Source organism: Serinus canaria, chromosome W (assembly GCF_022539315.1).
Source record: "Serinus canaria isolate serCan28SL12 chromosome W, serCan2020, whole genome shotgun sequence".
NCBI classification, from domain to species: Eukaryota; Metazoa; Chordata; class Aves; order Passeriformes; family Fringillidae; genus Serinus; species Serinus canaria.
In genome coordinates this window covers 6292651-6319568 of record NC_066342.1, presented here as the reverse complement: position 1 = coordinate 6319568, position 26918 = coordinate 6292651, and the positions used below count along the sequence as shown (strand labels likewise).

At 43.8% G+C, this 26918-nt stretch overlaps 1 protein-coding gene across 3 annotated transcripts in view; it reads left to right on the top strand.

Moving 5' to 3' along the window:
- LOC103824681 (transcription factor RFX3-like) overlaps nt 1-26918 on the top strand; it is a 207544-nt gene that overhangs the window by 31463 nt on the left and 149163 nt on the right. For all 3 annotated transcript variants that reach the window (XM_050986369.1, XM_050986371.1, XM_050986372.1), the window contains exon 2: nt 13647-13771. In XM_050986369.1, coding sequence (XP_050842326.1) covers nt 13655-13771 — 117 coding nt within the window. In that variant the 5' untranslated portion in view covers nt 13647-13654. The remainder of the gene's footprint in view (nt 1-13646; nt 13772-26918) is intronic.

Sequence of the window (26918 nt, the reverse complement as noted above, 5' to 3'; positions counted from 1 at the left end):
CTCATGGTGAGTTTAAAGCTGTGTTTCCCTTCAATAGATCAGACAGAGGGGCTAAGTCCTGGTTTGAAATGCCTAGGAGGGGACAAAACCAGTTCAGTCCCTACCAGCTGCTGTACTTCATTCAGTTTTTTTTGATTTCTCTTTAGTTGGAGTGGTTGCAGAGTTAGAGTTTGTTCTGTATCCTAAGTATTTCCAGGGAGGGAGTGTCTGTATTTTTTCCTTGGCTGTTGTGAGTCCTGCTTTCTGCACTGCTGAGATGACCTGATCTGTTGTCGCCTGCATTGATGCTTGGTCCTTTGCTGCTACCAAAACATCGTCTGTATAATGCAAGAAGAGGGAATTCGGGTACTGTACACGAACTGAGGAAAGTACTTTTGCTACATACCACTGGCATATACTCGGAGAATTCCGCATACCTTGAGGAAGTATGAGCCAATGGTATATTTAAAGGGGCCTGCTGATTTATTGATGGGATGGAAAAGGCAAATCATGGTGCGTCGTGTGGATGCAAATGAATATTGAAAAAAGTCTTTTAAATCAATAACAGGTAGCTTCCAGTCCTTTGGAATCATAACGGGACAAGGTAAACCTGCATTTGAAAAACCCATTTCTTGAATTACTTTGTTAACCTTTTTGAGATCCTGCAATAACCTCCACTTCCCACTGTTTGGCTTTTTAATTTAAAAAAATGGAGGGTTCCAGGGGTTGGTAGTTGGAGTTAGGTGACCTTTGTTTAACTGTTCCTGTAGCAACTGCTCTAATGCAGAAAGTTTCTCTTCTGGCAAGGGCCACTGTCTGACCCAGACAGGTGTATTGGATGTCCATGTGAGTTTTAGAGTGTTATGTCCATCAACAGCCCTTGTTAAAAATTGGTTTCCCTTCTCAGACCCCATTGAGAGAGAATGTCTCTTCCCCAAAGAACTGTATCTGCCCCAACTATGAATGGTTTTGTGGTGGCAACACGACATTCAGGTCCCTCAAATGTGACAGAGTGCAATCTACGGAAGCTTTCACAGTGACCACTAATACCTGCCAGTTGGTCCAGTATAAGCACGATGGTCGAGTCCTGTGGCCATTTCGATTTCGATATCAGAGTGACGTCTGCTCCGGTATCTATCAGGCCAACAAGGGCGATGACTTTCCCGAGATGCTTCGGAACTCAGGTGAGTTGAGGCCGCCTGTGGCTGATGTGCCTGGTACAAGCGATGAGGGATGTGTTGCTCCGTGACTCTGGTAGGAGAAAGGCTTGCCCTATGGTTAGTCCTCTAGGTAGAAAAGATGGAGGGTCTGGGCATAAAGCTAATACACTGATTTCCTGTGAACAGGTGACAGATAACACAGTTGGAATGATATAGAAACCTTCTGCATGAGATCTGTTCACTCCCATTATTAAGAACTGATGTGGTTGTGGTTCAGGGCCCAGCTGCCCTGTGGATATTGTGTGAGCAATAACATTTGTTAGCATTACTGGCTGGGCTGTAGACAGCTCCAATCTGGTACCTGGGGACATTGTTCTCAGTAGTCCTGCAAAGATTTGCTGCAGTTCTGTACTTGGTCGCCTGTGGTGGTGTCTCGCCTGTGGTACAGGGTTCTTGTGTCCTCGCACGCCACTGAACTGTGCTCGGCTGCAAGTTCCCCAGAAGATGGTATAGACAACCCTGTGCTGGGCAAAAATCGTTAGTATTTTGGCAGGGACCTCTGTATTCACTGTTTTTTGGAGGTGGTCTCCTTCATAGTTTAGGACATTCTCTCTTATAATGCACTTTTTGACCACAGGAATAGCATGTATCCTTTGGCAGCTGTTGGTTTTCAATTGCCCCTTTAAATGCTGTTAGAGCTTCTGCTAGGGTTTGTGTTTTAATTTCTACAGATTTTTCCTGCTGCTTTAGGGTGTTTTCCTGTGCAGTTGTTATGGCATTAGCTATCACCTCTGCCTGCATGGCTGTCTTGGTTTTGAAAGACAGGTGTCTGCTAAGGAAGGCAGGAACCTCCCTTGAAATGGAAAATGTAAACCCCTTCCCTCTGAATTACTGTAAATTTTAAATTAAGGGGGCTCTCAGGCAAAAACTATGGGAGCAGGAAGAGCAGGAATAACAGTTCTTCACTAGGGAAGAAAATAAAAAGATAAAATAAACAATGCAGTAAACTAAAACAACACTGACAGAGTCAGAACACAACCTGACACCCTGTTGGTCAGCGTGTTGGTAGCAGTCCAATTGGAATTGTGGCTACAGTCCTCCTGGAGTGTCAGGTGTGGTTCTGTTGGAGCAGGGATCCTGTAGAAAAGGGTGTAGTCTTCTTCCGAAGATCCAGTGGAAGAAGAGGCAGCTGCTGTTCCTCCGGAAAATTCAGTGGAGAAAGCCGTACTGGTGTTCCAGAATCTCAAGATTATATCTGGGTAGGAACGCTTGGCTCTTCCCTCTGGGTGGAGCATCTCCCAATGGGATGCTATAGTTCTTATCAGTCATGCAGTGACATTCAATAGTCTGTTATCAGCAGATGTCTCCCCGGAGGGAGGAGTGATTGTGGAAGAGATAAGGAAAACTGCCCACTTAACAGAAGACAACTGCCGTACAGATGGCAAATAGAATACAATTTGCTTGGCAATCCAGGACAATGGCTGCTGTGTGTTCAGGGGTACCCAGGCGGTTGCAAGCCTCCACTAGCTTTGTTAGGGTGGGCTCAGGGTCTTGTGGCAATGCACATAATATTTTTCTGCAGCTTGGGTTTGCATTAGAGATTGCAAACCATTTTAATTACTCTTGTCTGGCATGATCTATGGGAATTTGCTTATCCAATGCCAATTTTAAGCAGTCCGAAAACTTAATGTATGGCTCATCCATCCCTTGTTTTACTTCTGTGAAGTCTAATTCTGGTTTATTCCTGTCAGGCACCTGGAGCAGGGCAGCCCTTGCTGCTTCCTTAATATCCTGAAGGATTGGTCTATTAAGAGCCATTGCCTGTCTTTGTGGATCTATGTAGGCTCCTTCCCCAGCAAGCTGATCTAGAGTTATATTTGCAGTGGCTGGAGTTCTTGTATAATCTCTTAAAAGGTCATTTAGGAAACGCTTCCATGCCAGTTCCCGCAGAGAATACTCTGTCAGAGACAGCAAAGATGTACAAAGCTGTCTTAGGTCATGAGGGGTAAATACATGGGCTGAAGAAGTAGCTTGTAGTAAACCTCAGAAATATGCTGACTCTCTTCCATACGACCTTGCCGCTTTGCATATCTCTTTCATTTCTCCAAAGCTTGTTTGTTCCCACTGGGGTCCTCCCCTACACCCAACATTATATTGGACTGGAAACACGGATATCTTAGAGGCAATGTCCCATTCTCTATCCTGGACTGCATCCCTTCTTATTCTCTGCCAGGTATCTGTGCGTCCTGATGTATAAAACTCGTCATCAGATTTAGGGGGGCTGCCCTGGGGAGTGTGAATATCTCCTGTTTGGGATCAAGGCTTCTTCCAATATGGCTGCCGCCATTTTGGGGGGTGGTGTCACTTCTGGGAGGTCACATCCAGTTCCTACGGTAGGCAGGGTGAAGGCGTGCTGTCCTGGGGTGTGGGTGGGGAGTAGGGGCAGGGAGACAGACTGGGCTCAGCCCACAAAAGGGGAGTGTCCCACGTCTGATGGGCAGGAGCTTAATGACGAATCGGGAAGCAAATTCTGTGAGTCAGAGGAGGATCGAACATGCCTACGAAGGGCACACCTTGGCAGCTCTGAAACATGGCGCCAACCACATGGGCTATTGCCCTCACAGAGCATGGATTCAGCTCGGCTTTTTTCAATTGTACTGCCAAAATTCACCGATTTAGTGCGTCTGAGGTTACTTTTGAGAGGAAACCGAGGGGATTTGTCAGGTTAGGGGAGTTAGGAGAGACGGGTTGCAGACTAGGCTGGCCAGGGCCAGTCTGTTTCCCTCTCGTGGGAGGAGGGGGGACCGGGCAGGGAGCAGCTGGCTAGGCCATCTCCCATCCACCCTCCCGGGGTCGATGTGCTTCAGGGTGAGTTGGGGACAGGGTTGGGTGAAATAAACAGGGCAGGAGATTCTCCTCCTTTTAATGCCTTTATTAAAGTGATCAGCTCGAAGATGGGGGTTTTAGCAGATCCGCGGAGTTCTGCCGCCGCTCCCAGCAGTGACTCAGAAGAGGAGGATTTGCAGCTCTGTCCCCAAGGGGGCAGGGCCGGGAGTCCTGTCCTCGCAAGGCAGTGGGGTATACCCAGGGTGTCTCCGTTTGGGTTATCAGTCCAGCGGGTCCTGGGTCTGACTGACATCGTTTGTAGTTAGGGCGAGGAGTGACCGAGGTTTTCAAGTGTCTCTTCCAGCTTCGGACCTCGGCCCTGCTGTCCAGACACCACTCTGACCTTTAATTCTGTTTCGGCTCGTCTCTTTTGGGGTATTTTCCAGGATTTGGTAAAGGTCCTGTCCTAAGGTAGTCTGGGTTTGGGGGAAATTTGCATGTCTCCTGAGATGCAAATATCCCCCTCTCCTCTCACCGTCCGAGGGGGGGGTTGTTGTCTTCTTGGCAGCAGGCTAGGGTGGTACTGAAATAAACAAGAATCTTCTACAATTGAGAGTCAAATGACGATACTTAAGGATACTTAACTGGCGGTTACAACATTTCACTAACAAAGAACTCTAGGCCAACGGTCAACTCTCAGATCAACTCAAAAACTCCTCTGCTGCTCCTTCTCTTAGGAAAAAAAACGGTAACCTTTTTTTTTTGTTCATAACATTGGGGTCCCAGAATCTGTGCCCACCCTCATTTCTTTCTGCTGCACCCTGCGGTCAGCTCTCTCTGTGCTCTGAGGTGTTTTGTGACTGTCTTTAGCTTGCTTTTCACTCTCCAATGTTACAAATTGTAACACCATCTGAAATACTGGACGTAGTTTTAGGCTGGAGTTATTCTTTTCCAAACTGTATAATCTTAGTCCCACAGCATCCCAGAACTTTAGAGTAAGCATATCAGACGTATTTAGGGGCAGGAATTCTGTGAAAACCCATCTGATGAGTTTTTTAAGCTGTTTCTTCTCAAACTTTACATCTTGAATTTCTAATTTGTAGTTCAAATAAAAATAAAGATCCTGCTCTGCTACAAATAGCTTGTTCCCCATATTCTTACTCACCAAAAGATGGTTTTCAGAGCAGCTATCGTCCTTGGTCTGAACTCCCTGGGTCTGGAAACGCAGCAGTGTTCGGCACTCTTAGCTCAACCAATAGCAGCTCTCTCCGAAGAGGTCCTTCAACTTTTGCTATACGTTTTCCAGCCTGTCCCAGTTTTCAGCCTCTTTTCACCAGTATGAGGCTTCGATTTGTGTGGCCCCCTCTAACAGCCTCAGATCCTCCATAACCTGGATTTTTTTTTTTTCTCTGGTGCCACAAAAACCCACTCGCAGGCCTGCACTCCCCAAAACGCAAGACCAAGGAAAAAATCTCCTTTTTTGACTGAGGGCAAATCAAAAATTCCCAAACTATGTCTCCCAAAATGACAAATCACCAGTTTGGTCGCCAGGTGATAGGTTTCTCCTTGAGCCAGGTCTCATGAGCTCTCAGAGAACTTATCACACCCAAGATAGCCCAGCTGCATCGAATGGCATAAAATTAGCAGGATGGCTTCTGAGGTGGTGTTGGAAACAGAAAATGTTTTATTAAAAGGCAAAATAACAAAGCTCTTAAAGAGAGAAACCGAGCCAGGGGCAAGAAGTTCTTGCTCCTGCTGTTTAGTGTTCAGGAACGCATAATCACGAGAAATAATTATATGCAGGTGCTTTTATTGAAGAGCTCTGGGTGTCAGGGGTACAAACCCAAATCTGACTCTGACATGGGTTCGGGATGAACATGTTTTTATATTCTACTGTTATATAACTTTCATGTTAATTATTAAACTTGTATTGTTCAATTGTATACATAGATTTCAGCCAAGCATAGCCTCCTTAGATTAGGAACACATGGTTTCTCACGATTCTTCTTATGATTATACAATAATTATATTTAATTACTAAACAATCATCACATCTAAAAGTTATATCATTTATCATACTACTTATGCAGGTGCAACACAAAGCTTAACATTTCAGAGTCTATCTTAACATTTTCCAGGGCCCCACTATCAGTGGCGGCTGCAGCAGCCCATCACTGCAGGCTGTGCTGGGATGGCCCAAGGTGCAGTGCCTTGCCACCCCTGGGAAAAAAACCATGCACGCACTGTTTTGATTTTCTTCTTAAATATGTCATCACAGAGGTGTTACCAACCTCTCTAATTGGGCCAGCAGCATGTCTATCTTCAGAGCCATCAGAGATTTGCTCTGTCCGACATGGTGGAACCTTCTAGCAGCTTCTCACAGAAGCCACTTCTGTGCCCCCCCTCCTCCCCCACCCCCGCTACCAAAAACCAGGCTGTGCCAAATAAATTCAACACAGGGCCAAAGCTTTGATCCCGTCTTGTTTGTTCCTCATGCATTGGTATAGAAACACTTCAGGTGTTGTTTATTGAAGCTGATACCTTATGGTGCCGATTGGCCGATTGAGGGATCCCACTAGTGCTCACCTCATCATGTTTTGGCGCACTGTCCCACTGTCTATCACTGGCAAGCCTGGTTTCATCCATTTCCCCTTCCAATCTAGTTTAATGCCTCACTAGTTCCTGTGCTAGAACCATTTTTCCCCTCTGAGATACGTGCATCTCATCAGGTGTCAGTAGATCAGGTGTTGAGTAATCGCCCCATGGTCATAAAACCCAAAGTTTTTCTGATGACACCAGCCTGGGAGCCATGTGCTGATCTGATGGATCTGCCTGTTCCTTTCTATATTATACCTTGCTACTGGAAGGATCAAGGAAAAGACTACCTTTGCTCCCAATCTTTCAACCAGTTGTCCCTAGGCCCTGAAATCCCTTTTGACTGACCTTGGACTTCTCTTTGTTATAATTACTGACTTGAAGAACCTATAACAGGTAATAATCAGAGGACCTTATTAGACTGGAGAGTTTTCCAGTAATGTCCCTTACCTGAGCCCCTGGGAGACAGAAGACTTCCCTGTGGGTCGTGTCTGGTCTGCATATGGGGCCCTCTGTTCCCCTTAGAAGGGAGTTATGTATGACTACCTTTCTCCTCCTATTAACAGAGGTGGTCATGATGCAGGGGGTAGATTGTGTTGCCCTAGGTGGCCCCTCTATCCCAGAAGGACCTTCCTCCACCTCATCAGTTGACTGTCCTGGTTCCAGGGCTTCATACCTGTTGTAAAAAGTGCCAGTCCTACTTGTCATTGTCAAGTTTTCAGGCAGAGGAGCCTCCCTTCAAGTATGGACAGTGATCAGCTTCCAGCCTTCCTGTTCAACAGACCTTTGACTAACTACTTGACAAGGTTCCAGGTTGTCCTGGTTCTGGCCAGGAGTGGCATGGCTATGACCTGGAGGTTATTCTATACTACCTCATGTCATTATCGGGGTGGGAGGAAGGGAGTCTCTTCCGAGGTCAGCATAGTTTGCCAGAGAGAGTGATTGGATACTGTCTATTGTCAGGGGGTTTCCATGTTTTCTTGTTCTGGTTCCAACCAGGACAGGGTTAATTTTTTGCAGTAGTTGGGGTGGGGTGCAGCTAGGACATGGGAGTTATTCAATACCACCTCATTGCTGGGGGCAGGGGGAAGGGGCTCTTTCTTCCAGATAGAAGGGGTTCCTTCTGGTGAAGAAAAAGTGGTGAGGGGAAGATGACTGGTGTTGCTTATTGTTGCTGGCTCCATGGTGAGCATTATTTGCATATGAATAATTCTCTCTTTTTGCATACCTTTGTTATTAATATTGTTGCTGTTTCCAGTAAATTGTTCTTCTCTCAACCCGTGATCTTTACCTTTTGTGCCTCCAATTCTCCTCTCCAGCCTGCCATGGGGAGGGGGAGGAGGGGGAGTGAGTGAGCAGCAGTGTGGTTTGAAGAGTCTCAGTGGGAACACTAAACTGGGGAGTACCATTCCTAAACCACTACACGTGTTTACCTGGCTCTCCACTACAATGGGAGACAATGACAAGAAACAAACCTCTCCAGTCCCACTAATTAATGGACTGTCAAGAAACTACAGGCACCACTTTCAGGAAGATCAACATGGACTTTGCAACTGCTAAGATGTTAAACCAGGGGGGATCCCAGACATCAAACTGAGATGGAGGCAGGAATTGATAGAAGTATACATACTGATTAAGGGAATTACAGGGGAAAGAGGAAGCAGGGAGAGACAAAGAGGGGGGATAGACAGAAAGGGGGATAAAAGTTTCCAGTCACAGGTAAAATGGAGCCAGTCAGTATGCTTGTCTGGCTGAGCCCTGTGCCTGATCACTGCAGAATGTCCTATTTTCTTATATTTTCTTTTAAAATGTTTTCTTAACTATCACCCTGCTTAATCTCACTCTCTGTCCTCTGTGTATGTGTTGCCCAACTGGCAACTAAATACCACACACAGCTGCTCGCTCACTTCCCTTTGCCCCCATTCCCATTGTGATGGGAAGGAGAATCAGGAAAGAAAATTAAACTCATGGATTGAGATAAGAACAGTATAATAATTGAAACAAAGTAAAATATAATAATAATGATGGTAATATGGTAATACTAATGCTACTGCTAATAGTTTTAATAAAAATGAGAGGGAGGGAGGAAGGTAAAACCCAAGAAAAAGAAATTATGCACAATACAAATGCTCACCACCCACAGACTGAGCAGCAATTGGCCCCTTCTGGCTAACTCCCCCCAGTTTATTCACCGAACATGATGTTCTATCGTGTTGACTATCCCTTTGGGCGGTTCAGGTCAGCTGCCTGGAGTATGCTTCTCCCAGCTTCTTGTGCATCTCCTCCCTGACAGAGCATGAGACACTGAAAAGGCCTTGACTCAGGGTAAGCACTGCTCAGCAACAACCAAAACATCTGTGTTATCAGCATCATTCTCATACAGAATCCAAAAGACAGCGCTGTACCAGCTACTGAGAAGAAAATGAATTCTATCCCAGCTGAAACTAGGACAGTATGTGTGCTGCAAGGAACAGGTGCCAGCAGCTGGTGAGACCCGTGTTTGTGTGAGTGAAATTTGGTGCCCAGCTACTGGAGTCAGATTGGGGGGTGTAGGCACCCTGGGGCCTGTGGTATCAGCTACAGGAGTGAGTGAGGGTTCTACCATCAGTAGTTGGACAGGCTCTAGCTCTCTGAATCATCATCATATGGTTTGGGTTGGAAGGGACCTTTAGAGGTCCAACCCCGCTGTCATGAGCAAGGAATCCCTTTACAGTCAGGTTGTTCCCAATGCCCCCCAAGATGAGGTTTGTCTTCTTGGTTGCCAGGGCTCACTGCTGACTCATATTGAGCTTCCTGTCAACCAGCACCCCCCAGATCCCTTTCTGCAAGGCTGCTCTCCAGCCACTACTTTCCTGATATGTTTTCTCCTTGAGCCAGGTCTTAAGAGCTCTCAGAGAAACGTATCACACCCTCAATAGCCAACTACCTCAAATGGCATAAAATTAGCAGGATGGCTTTTGAGGTGGTGTTGGAAACAGAAAAGTTTTAATAAAAGGCAAAATAACAAAGCTCTTTACAGAGAAAACCCAAGCTAGGGGCAAGAGGTTCTTGCTCCTGCTAAAAACACCCCACAAACTTGATTATTTCCTTTGTTCTCTTCTTTTTCTAGTGAATTGCTTAGGCGGGACTTTTTGGTCTCTGTCTAATTGGGTATCCTTAGGTTTGAGGTGAAGTCCCCAACGTCCTATAAGGTGTCTTTTTACCAAATTGAGGGGAGAAACTTCTGGGCTTTTTTTTCTTTATAAGGAGACAAAGGATAATTTGGTCATTCCATCAACAGGGGGCACATTCCTACACTCTCCCAATCTATAATTGTGCCTGGCATCACTCTGTCATAGGTGCAGAATCTGGCATTTGGACTTTTTAATTTTCATGCCATTGATGATTGCTCCAGTCTATCCAGATCCCTCTGCATGGCCTCTTGTCCTTCAAGAGATTCAGCAGCTCCCCCCAGTTTGGTATCATCAGCTAATTGCTCTCATGGACAAAGACACCTTTCACTAGATCATCTTTCCCATCTAAATTAGTTGAAAACCATTGCCCCTTTTCCTGAGTCTACTGGCCCTGGTAAAACGTCTTTCTCCATATTTTTTAGAAGCCCTCTTTTATTGTTAAAAGGCCACTATAAGATCTCCCTGGAGTCTTCTCTTTTCCAGACTGAACGACCCCAGCAACAGATATGAAATTGGGAGGAGCTGTTGATAGACCAGATGTCTCTTGTGCCATTCAGAGAGCTCTTTACACTCTAAAGAACTGGCAGAGAAGGATCTCATGATATTCAACAGGTGGGAATGCAGAGTTCATCTGGGGAGGATTTACCCCAGGCACCAGTACAGGTTGCAGGATGACTAGCTAGAAAGTAGTTTTGGGGAGAAGAAAATGTGTCCTGATGGAGAAGAAGCTGAACATGAGCCAGCAATGCACCCCAATGACAAAAGAGGCCAATAGTATCCCTGGCTGCATTAGGAAGAGCATTGCTAGTATTTGAGGTAGATCCTTCCTCTCTACTCAGTCCTAGTGAAGCCACATGTTCAGTTCTGGGCTCCTCAGTACAAGAAAGGGCAATGGCAGCAAAGGACTACAATGATGATTAAGGTACTGGAGCATATGCCATATGAGGAGAGGCTGAGAGATCTGAGACTATTCAGCTTGGAAAGAGAAGGCTCAGGGAGGACCTTATCACTGTGCATAAATACCTGATGGGTGGGAGCGAAGATGTGGGAGCAAGACTCTTCTCAGTGGTGCTCATTGACAGGGCAGGAGGCAATGGGCCCGAATGGAAAAAAAAAACAGAAATTCTATCTGAATACTCAAATACACTTTTTTACTGTGAGGTTAGTCAAGAACTATAGCAGGTTTTACAAAAATGTTGTGAAGTGTCTATCCTGGGAGGTATTAAGAACCCAACCGGACATGGCAACTTGTTCTAGGTGACCCTGTTTTGAGCAGGAGGGTTGGACTAGATGATCTCAAAAGGTTCCTTCCAACCTAAAAAAATTCTGTAATTCTGTGCAAAACTGAAGATTATTCTAATTCCTGTTATGTATAAGTGTGGTCATTTGACCCTGGCTGGATGCCAGGTACCCACCAAAGCTGCTCTATTACTCCCTTCTTCAACTAGACAGGGGAGAGAAAATATAATGAAAGGCTCATGAGTTAAGGACCAGGAGAGATCACTTGTTGATTACTATCACAGGCAAAACAGACTTGACTTGGGGCAATTATTTGAATTTATTACTAATTGAAATCAGAGCAGGTCAATGGCAAGCAAAACAAATCTTAAAAACACCTTCCCCCCACCTCTCCCTCCTTCCTGGGCTCTACCTTCTCCCTCCCCAGCAGCACAGGGAGACAGAGAATGGGAATTACAGTCAGTTCATCACACGTTGTTCCTGCTGCTGCTCTGGGAGAGGAGTCGGCGTCCTTCCCCTGCTCCAGCATGGGGTCCTTCCCATGGGAGACAGTCCTCCACAAACTTCTCAAACATGAGTCCTTCCCCCAGGTTACAGTTCTTCAGGTACTGCCCCAGTGTGGATCCCTTTCCATGGGGTACAGTTCTTCAGGCACAGCCTGCTCCACTGTGGGTCCCCCACAGGGTCACAAGTACTACGGGCAAACCCGGTCCAGTGTGGGCTCCTCTCTCCATGGGTCTGCAGGTCCCTGTCAGGACCCTGCTCCAGCACTGGCCTCTCACAGTGTAACAGCCTCCTCTCAGGAATCCACCTGCTCCAATGTGGGGCTCTTCCATGGGCTGCAGGGGCACAGCTGCTTCACCATGGTCTTCACCACAGGCTGCAGAGGAATCTCAGCTCTGGCACTTGGAGCACCTCCCCCTCCTTCTTCACTGTCCTTGGTGCCTGCAGAGTTGCTTCTCTCACATGTTCTCACTCCACTCTTTTCTGAACTGCAATTACTTCTATGCAATACCTTTTTATTTCCTTCCTAAATATATTATAACAAATGTGTTATTACCATCACTGATTGTCTCAGCCTTGGCCAGTGGTGGGTCCGTCTTGGAGCTGTCTGGCTTTGGCTCTGTCAAACATGGAGGAAGCTTCTAGCAGCTTCCCTCAGAAGCTACCCCTGTAGCCCCCGCCCCTGCCCCAACTCGCAAAACCTGGCCACACAAACCCAACTGAGTAAGTAATCTTCAGTCTTCTTTATGATAATCTGAATAGGTTTTCTTTGTAAAGCATTTTCCTTTACTGTTGGACCATTTCTGTGCTGTATCCAAATTTTGAATAGCCCTCTTAAAAATGTCTGCCACAACCTCATGTAGGGGTAAAATACCTGTTTATAATCCTAGTGATTACATTGACACTATCTGCTAAAAAAGCTTACTTGAGTCACTTTTTCACCTTTAAAATGCTTTCCAGGTTCTTCTTCTCAGGTCGAAGCCCCTCATTCTATCACCTACCAGAGCTTTAACTCAGCATTTGAATATGAAAAATTTATAGTGCAACACAGTAAACCAGAGGAAGGACAGCTTTGAAGAATGTGTAGTCATTTACAAGCTGATGGCAGGACTTTGACTTATTTCTGATTTTAATGAGTTGTTCCTGAAGTCACATAAATAAGTGAGAAAAGTTTCTATTGATTTGCATTATTAAATAAGATATCTTGAGGGCAAGCAAGGTAAGAGAAAACTTTTAATGTTTTAGTACATAAGGATTTGAACTGTTTCAGGGAAGAAAATAAAAAGAGAAATTTTTTTCTGGTATTGCATATTTTACCCATTGTGGTCTTGCAGTATACTTTATTCAGTGTATGTTAGTTCTTTCTGAAAGCTGATGATATTGAAGGTACTATAATTTACTTGTACTGTGATTACTACATAAATTACTCCTTTTGTTCTTTAGAATGTAATGACTTAGTTTGAAATACTTCCATAATTCAGTTTTTTTGCACTGACGATTGCAAGTCTTTTGTGAAGGCATGCTTAATTAAGAAGTAAACATTTATATGTGCAGCTTCTAGAATTAATTATTTTATGCATATAGGTAGCTTAAAGCGTGTTGTCTTAGTATGGTAAAAGGTTTTGAGTCTCCTCTCAAAATTTAATAATAGTTGCAGCTTATGTATACAAGTGTAGTTAGAGAAGAATCAGGACTGTGAACAGATTTTTTTCTAAAAGTTCTTTAAAGTGGTAAATAGGTTTGTGTGCACCTTGCTTCTGACTTGATAAATCTATTTGCTATTACAAAGCAGACTGTAAACTGTTAGAAAAAAACATGAAGTCCAAAGCTTATTCTCTTCTTGATGTGCTGCAAGCTCTAAGCAGACCTTAGATTAGGCAAAGTAATAATATAGAAAATAGAAAATAGAAAATAGAATATAGAATATAGAATATAGAATATAGAATATAGAATATAGAATATGAATTTTCTAATATTTCAGGCCAAAGCAGCATTTTAAAAAATGAAAAATAAATATTTCTGTGTACTTATGTAATAGTATGTGAAACAATCTTTAGCTAATCCCCTGATTTGATTTTGGGTGAATATACTTCTTTTAAGATCTGAATAAGTGACAAATAGCAAAGAAGTTTGTGCTGAACTTTTAATTTTACATTTTAATTTTATTCAGAGACCACGATGCAGACATCAGAGTCTGGGTCAGACACAGGTTCGACTGTGACTTTACAAGCATCTGTGGCTGGCCAGGCAGCAGTGCCCACACAGGTTGTACAGCAGGTACCGGTTCAGCAACAGGTAGGTGTCTGTTAATTTTGGGAAAACAAAAAGCCCTGGCAAGACAGAATGATGCATTTCAATAGGTGTAGTGAAAAACTGATTTTGTACAAGGCTGCAAAACCAATTCCTTTTCACTGTTTTATTCAATTTTATTTTGATGGAACTAAAATATCTACATAAGCAGACATGCAGTTTTCAGAGTTTATTTCTTGAACTAGAATATTTGTCAAACCCCAGAAATATATATGCATGATTCTATAAGTAGATTACTATGAAATATGTGCAATATCTCATAAAAATTACATTCATTTGAGTTACTGATATTCACATTTATTCCTTTGAAAGGAATATGGGTTTTTAAAATAAATTCAATATAGATATAAAATTCAAAAGCAATGTAATTTTGTACTTCTAAGCTGATCTCCCTGCAGGTTCTTGAGCAAATGCAAAGACATGTGAAGTAAAACTGTAAGTAATGCATAATTTGGATTTGTCAGGGAATTAAAGGGGCTTCTGAAGCAGCCAGCTCAGCACACACTCCTGTGAAATGATTAATTACCTATGCAGCCCCACCAACATTGGAGGGTGTGCTGCATGGGGAGATCGAGGAGGGAAACAGGAGTTGGAAAACAGGAACTGATTGTGAAAAGCTATGACTTTTGTTTAAGACTCCTTTAGTATGTGTAATTTAGCTTTTTCCTTTTTTAAAAAAAGTTCTTTGTTCCAGTTGGAAGGGATCTACAATGACTGTCTACTTCAACTACCTGACCACTTCAGGGCTGACCAAAAGCATAATATTAAGGGCATTGTGCAAATACCTCTCAAACACTGACAGGCTTGGGGCACCAACCACATTTCTAGGAAACCTGTTCTAGTGTTTGACCACCCACTCAGTAAAGAAATGTTTTCTAATATCTAGTCTGAACCTTTTCTCATGCAGCTTTAAACTATTCCTATTCATCCTGTCACAGGATACCAAGGAGAAGAGATCATCATCTCCCTCTCCACTTTCCCTCCATTCAGCTGTCGCTGTTTCAGGTTATTTGGGTGAAATCTGATGTTCTTTTTTCATATAACTTGGCTTTACAGTTTCAAAATCAACAATATTAAAACTGAGAATAGCTTGTTAAATTACTGTCTGTTTCTGTGCTAGTGAATCACTGTTGTCTAATCTAAAACTTCTAACATTGTGTTAAGTTTAGTCTTAAAATTTAAGGTGATTTTTTTTCTGCATGTGTTGTGGGTTAATGCTGGCAGAATGCCAGGCACCCACAAATGCCACTCACTCACTCCTATCTGCAGCTGGACAGAGGAGATAAAATTTAACAAAGGGATCACTCATCAAATACCATCATGGTCAAAACAGGCTCAACTTAGAGATACAAAGTGAATTTATTGCTAACAAAATCAGGGCGGGATAATGAGAAGTAAAATTAACCTTTAAAAACACATTCCCCCACCCCTCCCTCCTTCCCAGCTCTACTGCCTACCCCAGCAGCATAAGGAGACAGGGAATGGTGGTTATGGTCAGTTCATCACCCGGGGCTTCTGCTGCTCAGGGAGAGGAGTCATTTGCCTGCTGCATCGTGGGGTCCCTCCCATGGGAGACAGTTCTCTGTGAACTTCTCTGACGTGAGTTCATCTCACAAGCAACAGCTCTCTGCAAACTGCTGCAACGTGAGTCCAGCCCACAGGCAACAGTACCCCTCAAACTGCTGCAGAGTGGGTCACTCTTCCATGGGATACAGTCCTTCAAGGACAGGCAGCTCCATCCTGGGAGCAGGGCCCCTCCATCAACAGGTCTCCCAGAGGATCACAGTTTCCTCCCAGGTGGCATAGGGCTCCTCCATGGGTTGCAGGTGGATCTCTGCATCACCATGGTCCTCAATGGGCTGCAGGGGGACAGCCTGCTTCACCATGGTCTTCGCTATAGGGTGCAGAGGAATCTCGGCTCTGGTGCCTGGACCAACTCCTCCCTGTCCTTCTTCACTGACCTTGGTGTCTGCATGATTGCTCTTCTCACATGTTCTCACTCCGCTCTTCTCTGGCTGAAAATTACAACTGTGCCACAACCTTTGTTTTGCTTTTTTCTTAAATATGTTATCACACAGGTGTTACCACGATTTCTAATTAGCCCAGCCTTGACCAGAGGCATGTCCATCTTTGCAGCCCCAAGGGATTGGCTCTACCAGACATTGTGGAAGCTTCTGGCAGCTTCTCACAGAAACCACCTCTGTGCCCCTCCCAACCAAAAAACAGTCCATGCAAACCAAATACAGCATGTTCTTTGCAATACTGTTTAACTGTCTCATACATTTAACTAATAATATTTCCTGGTATACAGACTCAATTCATAATGCATAATAATTACATTAATATCACTTCTACTTATAATGTACCTTGGAATACATTTGCGTTTTTTTTTTAAACATGCTGTCTTCCCCAAAACTCCCAAAATGCAGTGTTTCAACAAAACATTCAAATATTGGGCACTTAACATGAATTTAAAAGCTTATCTTTGTGTACTTTCTCCTCTTTTAGTTTAAAATTATTCCCTCTTGTCCCGTTACTATCTGCCTGTGGGAAAAGGATAAGGTCTTTCTATTATTGTGCTAACTTTTAAAATTAAGCTACTATGGTGCTTTGGCTTAGTAAAGATTTCTATGAAGCTTACTGTGGTTAACTCTTTTTAAGCTTTGCTTCAAACTTTTGAAAACTAGATATAGTTTATATCAGAATATATTTTCAATAAGGTATTACTTATGTTCTAGTGTTATTATTTCAAATATTTCTTTTTCACTATTTTAACTGTATTTAGGAGCATTTTCTGATTCTGTTGGACTGTATTTTTCAGTTGAGTCTTATTTTGAAAGTATAAGTTATGTAAGGTTTCAGAAAGGAATGTTGGAGGATCAGCCTGGCCAAGGAAGAGGAATTTGCTGCAATAATTTGTATAGACTGAAAAGGTGATGCATATGTAGTGAAAGCCAATGCAGATGATTCTGCAGTGATTAGGACAGAATATGAAAGAGATACTAGTTTAGAGAGAAAAGGATAGATTATAAAAGTGTTGAGAAAAGGTCAGGAATTCTAAAGGAATTGAAGGTGTCAGGCAGCAACTAACACAATGGGATGACAGTCTTAAGCTGAACCAAGGGAAATGTAGGTTGGATGTTAGGGAAAAGTTTTGTACTGAAAGAATGATAAAGTACTGGAATCATCTGCCTGGGGAGGTGGTGGAGTCACCATTCCTGGATGTGTTTAAAAAAAGATTGAATGTTGCACTCAGTGCCATGGTTTAGTTGAGGTGTTAGGGCATGGGTTGGACTTGATGATCTTTAAGGTCTCTTCCAACATAGTGGTTCTATGATTCTGTAGGGTAAGGAAAAGGAAGAATCAGCAGTCCAGCCTGATCAGCAGCCCAGAGCCATGTCAGAGCTTGGAAGCTCTTGTGAGCCAATCAGACAAGGAGGGGTCATAGCCAGGAGCACTGTGGGAGATTTAAACAACTCCAGAAAGCATGAGCAACCCAGAAAGTGTTGAACAGGGTGAGCAAACAGGATGTGGCACATCAGAAGGATGTGACACTGCAGTTCACGTGGGCAGGGTGGTGCAATCTGAAAGTAGGTCCACAGCTCAGGTAAGTGCTAACTAAGTGCTCTAGGTCTCAGCCATAATGGTGGGCACTTGTCTCAGAGCCAAAAACAGTGTGTCTACTGAGATAGCCCCTAAGAAGTCTGATGCTTCCAACCCAACTGGAACTGGTGAGGAAGATGTCAGTACAGGTGGTAGCTTGCAATGGATGCCCAGATGCTTCTCCTGGAGAAAAGGCTGGTACCTGCACAAAGCATGCACAGGTTGATGACCTGTTGCGGCAGGTGGCTGAATTACATGACAGTTAATAGGCTGCACAGTATTAGAGGGGCTGAAATGGAGATAGATAATGTGGCTTTGGAACCATCCACCTACAATGGATACCACTGAGCATGAGGCACCTTGGAACCTGGTGACCCACAAAAGCAGGGTTCCAATTCAACCTCCACCCTCCAACGTCCAGACCAAAACCAGATTTGATGCTTTAAAGGCTTTAGATGCCCATGAGCAAGGCCAACAAGGAGAATCCACACCAGCAGCACACAGCAGTTACCATAAAAAGAAACTTTGAGTGCTCATAGTGTGTGACTCTATTAAGGGGCACTGAGGCCCCCACCTGCCAGCCTGATAAATGGTCACGAGAGGTATGTGCCTATCAGGGGGTAGGATCCATGATGTTATTGAGAGGGTACCCCAACTTGTCAAGAGCATAGACTAGTACCCACTACTACTTTTTCATGTGGGTACAAATGACGCTGCAAGCCAAAAAATAGATAGGATCAAGGAAGACTATAAAACCCTGGCAAGGCAGGTGAAAAACATCAGTGCCTAAGTCATCTTCTCATCTATCCTACTGGTTAGAGAATTGGAGACAGCCAGAAGCAGACATGTAGTGCACATCAATGTCTGGCATTGTGGCTGGTGCCATCGAGAAGGTTTTGGTTTTTATGACAATGATTGTAGCCTGTTAGGGAGGGATGGGATCCACCTGTCTAAAACGGGCAAGAGAATTTTTGGCAGCAGGCTGGCTAGTTTGGTGAGACGGGCTTTAAACCGAAGGACTCAGGGAATGGGGTCCAAAGTAGCAATGCTCATGCCACTGCTTCCTCACAGGGAGTAGGCCATGCCAACCAGTGCAGCGACAGATGTTCCTGGGCTGCCTCTTAGGATGAAAATCACAGGGCTAACCACACTGAGGGTGTGGATGGCTGTGGTGAATCCTCTTAGACCTGTTCTAGGTAACCTGCACGCTTGATTATCTCTCTGAAGTGCCTGTATACAAACACACTCAGCATGGGGAATAAACAGGAAGAACTGGAAATCTCTGTGTGGTACCAGGGCCATGATCTCATTGCAATTACTGAGACATGGTGGAATAGCTCACACGACTGGAATGTTGTTATGGATGGCTATGTACCGTTTAGAAAAGACAGGTCAGTGAGGAAAGGTGGTGGAGTTGCTCTTTATGTGAGACAGCAACTGGAATATATCAAGTTCTACCCAGGGGCAGATGAATCAGTTGAGTGTTTATGGGTGAGAATTAAGGGACAGGCTGATATGGGTGACACCGTTGTGGTTGTTTGCTACAGACCACCTGATCAGGAGGAGAAAGTTAATGAGGCTTTCTATGGACAGCTGGAAATAGCCTCATGGTCACAGGCTCCAGTTCTCCTGAGTGTCCTCAACCACCCTGATATTTGTTGGAGAGGCAACACAGTTTGGTACACACAGTCCAGGAAGTTCCTGCAGATTATTGATGAAAACTTTTTGAGTCAAGTGGTGGAAGAGCCAATGAGATGTGTTGCTGGACCTTGTGCTAACAAACCAGGAGGGACTGTTTGAATAGGTGAAGGTTGGGGGCAGCCTTGGCTGTAGTGACCATGAGGGTGGAACTCAGGATCCTGCATGGAGGAAGCAAAGCAGTAAGCAGGACTAGAACTCTGAACTTCTGGAAAGCTAACTTTGACTTTTTCAAAGACCTACTTAAAAGGTATCCCATGGGTTAGGGCCCTAGAAGAGAAGGGGGTCCAAGAAAGCTGGTCAGTATTCAAGCATCACTTCCACCAAGCTCAAGACCAGTGTATGCCCATGAGCAAGAAATCAGGCAAAGGGGGAAGGAGACCTGCATGGATGAGCAGGAAGCTTCTAGTAAATCTCAAATGGAAGAAAAAAATTATGGTATGTGGAAAAAGGGACTGGCCACATGAGAGGACTATAGCGATATCGTCAGAATATGCAGGGATGTGATGAGGAAGGCCAAGGCCAACTTGGTTCCACAAGAGCAAGTGTATGGTCCCACACGTGGGGAGGAATAACCCCAAGTACCAGTACCAGTTGGGGGCTGACCTACTAGAGAGCAGCTCTGCAGAGAAGGACCTGGGAGTCTTGGTGGATGGCAATTTGACTATGAGCTGTCTGTGCCCTTGTGGCTAGAGGGCCCAATGGATTTTGGGATGCATCAGGAAGAGTGCGGCCAGCAGGTCAAGGCAGGTGATCCTCCCCCTCTACTCGGCCCTAGTGAGGCCATATCTGGAGTATTGCGTTCAGTTCTGGGTTCCTCAGAACAAAAAAGACAAGGAACTACTGGACACAGTCCAGTGGAGGCCACAAATATGATTAGGGGTCTGGAGCATCTCTCTTATGAGGAGAGACTGCAGGAGCTGGGCCTGGTTAGTCTAGAGAAGAGAAGATGGGATCTTATTAATGCATATAAATGTCTCAAAGGCAGGTGCCAAGAGGATGGTCCCAGACTCTTCATTGGTGCCCAGCGATAGAACAAGGAACAATGGCCCCAAACTAAGATAAAGGAAGTTCCACCTCAACATGAGGAAGAACTTCTTTCTATTGAGGGTGGCAGAGCACTGTAATAGCTGCCCAGGGAGGTGATGGAGTCTCCCTATCTGGAGACATTCAAAACCCACCTGGAGGTGTTTCTGTGTCACCTGCTCTAGGTGACCCTGCCTTGGCAGGGGGATTAGACTGGATAATCTCCAGAGATCCCTTCTAACCATAACTATTCTGTGATTCGGGGAAGAAGATGTCAATCTAGTATAACACTAGGAAATGTGATGAAGAATGTGGGTAAGATAGGTGCTTTTCCACTGTAGGTGTCCTGGTTTAGGGCAAATTTGGGAGAGAATCCCCAAAAAGGGCCTCTCCAAAAACAAACCCACACGGCCCCTTCCCCCCCAACCGGTTCGGGAAGAATTCCTCGGAGAGAAGTGGAAAGAACCTGTTTATTTGACAAGCACAGCACCCCCCAACACACAAAATGAACAATACCGGATGACATCACTCTTTCACTGCTCTGAAAAAGATGACAAATTCAGAAAGTCTCTCCTGGGGGTGATTGCTGTTATCAGTCAGTCCCTCCGGCACTGGGGCAGCTGCTTGGTGGTTCCAAATCGGTGGTTCCGGAGCAGGTTCGGTCCACACAGGGGAGGGGAAGCAGTCCAGAAAGGAATTTGGACTGTTTAGCTAAATTAACTAATGAGAAGAGGGGGAAAAAAGCAAGAGCAAGCAAAAAAGAAGCGAAGCAGAAGCAAGAGCAAAGGCAAAGAGCAGGGCAACAGCAAAAAAAAAAAAAAAAAAAAAGCAGCAGTATGTACTGGTGCTATCTGTAGGTCTCGCCGAGTGGCTGATAAGAGGCCCAAAACAAAACTTTCACTCTGCCAGTCTTAAAGGCACAGAACATAATATCCAGCATAAATTACACACACGAATGGGGATAACAGTCACCCTAGGACAGTAGGAAAAGAAAAGGCTCTCAGGCCTTAAAACAAGGTCTTTGATGAAGAAGAGTGGCATTGATCTGAAAAAAAATAATGCATATATTATATATTTGCTTGAATTTAAAATTTGAATTTATGTACACATACTTTAGGAGCAGACTACTTTAGGTAAAAATAAAAAAATTAGAAGAAATAATTTATTTTTAAAAATTCTTTTTTTTAGCTATGAGGGGAAAAATTTTTAAGCATCTAAATTATTTTCTGCTGAAAGAAATTTTTTATTTGCACGCTGACAATATAACTATGGCTTTCATGAAAGTTTGATATGGTGATTCAAATGAAGAAAAAAGAAATGTCCTTAAGGAAAAACTAAGATTCCCTTCTGAGTGTAGTGGCAGTGGTTTCACAGATATTTTCAAATGACACAGCAATTGTCATTTTTGGAACCTTGAATTGGGGAAGGGAGAAACCTATATATGTGCAAGTAAAACGTAGCAAAAGTAAGGTGAAAAAGTGAGAAGCATAATTAAATGCCATTTAACATCTTGTGCAATTTTTCTTAGTCTTATTTTTCCTTAAATATAATTTTCCACTCATGTATCATTCATGTTTTAACATGCATTCTTAGGCATGAGGTAGCAAGCTAAAAAGGATTTTAAATTAATTTCACTGACCTTATGGTTTATGTCATGCAGTACGGAAGGATTCAAAGAGTAAAATTAAAAACAAGTGTCTAACCTATTTTAAAAGGTGTATCCATGCATCAAAGATTACACAAAACAAATCTTCCTATTCATCATAGACTATAACCATAGCATTCAGAAATAAAAGTATCATTCAACTGGACATACAAACTTCTGCTAGTGAAAATTGGAGCTAAATGAAAAATAATTTTAAACATAAAAACTAGGAATGAACTTATATTGGTCATTTATCTAAATATCAACATTACAGCATGTATTGCTTTCCAAAAGTAGTACAGACTAATTAATTTATTAAGATGATTTTTTTTTCTCTGAGAACAGAAATCTTTGTGTATGATTTTTTTTTTAATTTAAATGGAATTTATAAATCCTCCCATATTTTACCCTGGTATTATTCTCTTAACCTTATTAGTACTTTTAATACAAACATTTGTATCTAATATCAAAATTCTGTAGAATTTTATCTTGCTTAATAATAAGAGATGTATTTTTGAATTTGAGAAATTATAGTTCAGGAGCACTGTTAAGGGATAGCAGGCCGATGTCAATTTATGTAACAGTTATATGAAATCAGCAACCTGCTGAATTTTCCATTTAATCATCAAAAAGAGTACATATCATTATTACTGATTGGCAAAAACTTTGTTTTTCTGTCACACTTGAACAGCCTTTTTCAAAGTAATGAATTTTTTTTCAAAATTAAGGTGTTTTATAGAAATTTTTCCTTAGGTGTCGTGATTTAACCCCAGATGGCAACCAAGCACCACAGCCATTTGCTCACTCCTCCCCTCCCCCCAGTAGGAGAGAACTGGAAGGGTAAAAATGAGAAAGCTTGGGGGCTGAGATAAAGACAGTTTGGTAATTTAAAAGTAATTATAATAAATTGTAAGGAAAAGGGGGGGGGGGGAAATAGACCCAAAGAGAGAGAAAAATAAAATCCAAGAAAGGTGAGTGCTGCAAATGAAAACAATTGCTCACCACCAACCAACCAATGCCCAGCAGTCCTCTGGCTAACCTTCCCCCTAGTTTTATTGCTGAGCATGACATTGTATGGTATGGAATATCAATTTTGTCAGTTGGGGTCAGGTGTCCCAGCTGTGTTCCCTCTCAACTTCTTGAGCACCTCCAGACTACTCCCAGTAGTTAACAATGAAGTTTAGAATCTTGTTTTGAAGTATATAAGTTAATGGTGAAAAAGGAGGAGTAGGAATTTTAGAGAATATAGTGAGGATGATGAATGTGTTCTAACTAAAATGTTATTAAAGAGCTCTTGTAGATCATAGAATCAGAATCAAAGAATAATTTAGGTTGGAAAGGACCTTTAAGATCATCAAATCCAACACTACTAAGTCCATCACTAAACCATGTCTCTGAGCTCTATATCTACATGTTTTAAATACCTCCAGGGATGATGACTCAATAATTTCCCTGGGCAGCCTGTTCCTGTGCTTGACAATGCTTTCAGTGAAGAAATTTTTCCTAAAATCCAATCTAAACCTGTCCTGGTGCAACTTGAGGCCTTTTCCTCTCATCCTGTTACTTGTTACCTGGGAGAAGGGACCAACCCCTACCTCATCACAACCTCCGTTCAGGTAGTTGTAGAGATCGATAAGGTGTCCTGAGCCTCCTTTCTCCAGACTAAACAACCTCAGCTCCTGCAGCCATTTTTCACAAAGACTTATGCTCCAGACCCTTCACCAGCTTTACCTTTCTTTGGACACACCCCAGCACCTCAATGTCTTTCTAGTAGTGAGGGGCCCAAAACTGGACACAGTATTTGAGGTGTGGCCTTGCCAGCGCCAAGTACAGAGGGACAATCACTTCCCTGATCCTGTTGGCCACACTATTTCTGATACAGGCCAGGATGCCATTGACCTTCTTGGCATTCTGGGCACACATCAGGCTCATGTTCAGCTGGCAGTTGACCAACACCTCCAGGTCTTTTTCTGCCAGGCAGCTTTCCAGTCACTCTTCCTCAAGTCTGTAGTGTTGCATGGGGTTGTTGTGACCCAAGTGCAGGACCTGGCACTTGGCCTTATTAAACTTCATACAATTGGCCTTGGCCCATTGATACAGCCTATTCAGGTCCCTCTGCAGAGCCTTCCTACCCTCCAGCAGATTGACACTTTCACCCAATTTAGTGTCATCCAGGAATTTGATAATGGTAGACTCAATCCCCTTGTTTAGACTATCAATAAAGGTATTAAACAGGACTGGGCCCCACACTGATCCCTGGGGAACACCACTAGTGTACAGTCACCAACTGGATGCAGCACCATTCACCACCACTCTCTGGGCCTGGCCATCCAGCCAGTTTTTAACCCAGCAAAGAGTACACCTGTCTAAGCTGTGGGCTGCCAGCTTTTCCAGGAGAATACCATGGGAGGCAGTATCAAAGGCTTTACTGAATTCCCGGTCAACCCATCCACAGCCTTTCCCTCATCCACTAGGCAGGTCACCTGGTCATAAAAGAAGATCACATTGGTCAGGCAGGACCTGCCTTTCCTAAACTTACTAATGGCCACTAATTGGGCTTGCCACTTGAGTTGATAGGGGGGCCATGTCCTCCCTGCATGCCCTTCTTGCCTGAACTGCTGTGTAAACTGCCACACCTGCCTTGGCTGATGCATCCTGCCTTGGCTGTTGTGCCACTGTCCTGGGTTCATCCAGGACAGGGTTAATTTTTTGCAGTAGCCAGGAGGGGGTGTGGGCAGGACCATAATTTTATTCAATACCGCCTCACATCACTGCCAGGAGTGGGAAAGGGACTCTCTTGCTTTGGGGGTGGGGAAAAGGGTCTCTCTCACTTCCAAGGAGAAGGATGTTCCTTCTGGTTGAGAAAATGTGGCAGGCAAAGCTGTCCAGTATTTGTTTATTCTTGTGGGATTTCTGTGTAAATAATTTCTTTTTCTTATACCTTTTGTTATTAATATTGCTTCTAATGCTGTTTGTTCTAATCTTTTTGCTGTTTCCAATAAATTGTTCTTATCTCAAAATGTGATCTTTGCATTCTGTGCTTCCAATTGGAGGGGAGTGGGGAAGCAGAAGCATGTGTTCAGTGGGAACACTAAATTGGGGAGTATCATTCCTAAACCACAACAGCCTTATTTGGCACCCAATGTGAAGCATGAAGGGTTGAGATAAAACCAGATCTGCCCAGAGTGGGTTGGAAACAAATTTGATCTAAGCATTTGTTGTATAAGGTATGGAGCCACTGGTCACACTGTTGCTTGGTCTGTTCAAGTGGGTGTGTGTCTTGGTTTGAAAAGACAGATATCTGCTAAGGAAGGCAGGAGCCTCCCCTGAAATGGAAAATGTAAACCCCCCTCCCTCCGAATTGTTATAATTTTGAAATTAAAAGGCTCTCAGGCAAGGATATGGGAGTAGGAATAACAGTTCTTTACTAGGGAAGAAAATGAAAATAAAATTTAAAAATGCAGTAATACAAAACAACACTGACAGAGTCAGAATACGAGCTGACACCCCCTTCGTCAGGGTGTTGGTATTAGTCCAATTAAATGGTGGCTGCAGTCCTCCTGGAGTGATAGATGTGGTTCTGTTGAAGCAGTGATCCTGTAGAAGGGTGTAGTATTCCCCTGGAGATCCAGTAGTTATATAGATGGGCCTAGTCTTCCTCTGGGAATCCAGTGGGAAAAGGCTGCTTCTGGTATTCCAAATCTCAGATTATATCTAGGTAGGAATGCTTGGCTCCTCCCTCTGGGCAGAGCATTTTACAAGGGGATGATTTAATTTTATCAGTCATGCAGTGAGACTCAATGGCCCATTAACAGAAGATATCTCCCTGGAGGGAGGATTGGTTGTGGAAGAGATAAAGTAAACTGCCCAATCAACAGAAGATAACTGCCCCCCCCTCTAACAGATGGGAAATAGAATACACACCCCCAAACCACATCTTACAACCCAGGACAGTGTAGTACCCAACCCTGTATGTATTACTGAGTGTGCTTCTTGTGATGATCTTTTTCAGAGCAGGGCGAGAGATCAGCATAGGTTTGTTGCTGTACTGTGGGATATCAGCTGTTATATTTACACGATAACATCAAGTACAATGAGGGTCATTTGGGATGTGTATTTAGTATTGCTCTCCTATCCTTACCTCAGACGCTACCTTTGGGAGTGCATTAATAATCATACCTAGCCTCTGGGAGGAACAGGGGAGGATGATTTTCCACACCTTTTCACCCCCCCCTTCATCTTTTAGGCCTGCTATAAGAGCATTTGAGAATTTAGACTTTTCCTTGGACGTTAAGGAAAGCATGTTCTTATTGCTAAGTCTACCGGGTCTCCTCAGTATGGTCCACACCATGTTTAGAGTCAAGAAAGAGATTTTTAGGAAGGTCATTCAGAGATCTGCCCCAAGGGGGAATAGTCATGAGTAGCATGGAATGTGGGAGAAAATGGGCCTGGTTTTGGAGAAATTATCTCCTCCAATGTTTTGGGAGTTCACCCCTGAACAACTACAGGACCCTGATAAAATGACAGAATATTTGCAAGGAGAAAGCTGTGGCAACTCCAGAGAAAAACAAATTGCAGTGTGCTGGGTCCTGGCTACTATTTATAAGACACTGCTTGTCACTAGACAGCACCCTCAGAGAGAGTAGGAGGAAAGCAGAAGAGCAGGCACCATGGCCACTCAAACTGCATCTGAGCCAGGGGAACAACCTGTGCTGGTAGCAGTCACCCCTATACAGAAGAACAAATCTTAGACCAAATCACTTTGCCTAGTGAGGGCTGAAGAGGAAGCAGGGCCATCTCAAAAGAAGGAAGAGGTAGAACCAGAGATAATCACCCGATCCCTATCTCATGTGAGCTGGGAGATATGTGAAAAGATTTCAGCCGCCAATTGGGTGAGCCCCTGGTGGCCTGGCTGCTCCAGGGATGAGATATTGCAGCCCACAATATGAAACTAGATGGTAGTGAAGCTAAGCAACTGGGATCCCTGTCTTGGGATGTGGGCATTGACAAGGCAATTGGGAAGAAGACAGAAACTCTCAGCCTCTGGAAGTAACTGTCAGGCATGAGGGAAAGATATTTTCTCAAGGATGATTTAGTAGTGAGCCCAAGCAGGTGGAATGCCATGGAGAAGGGTACCTAGTACCTGAGAAAATTAGCTGT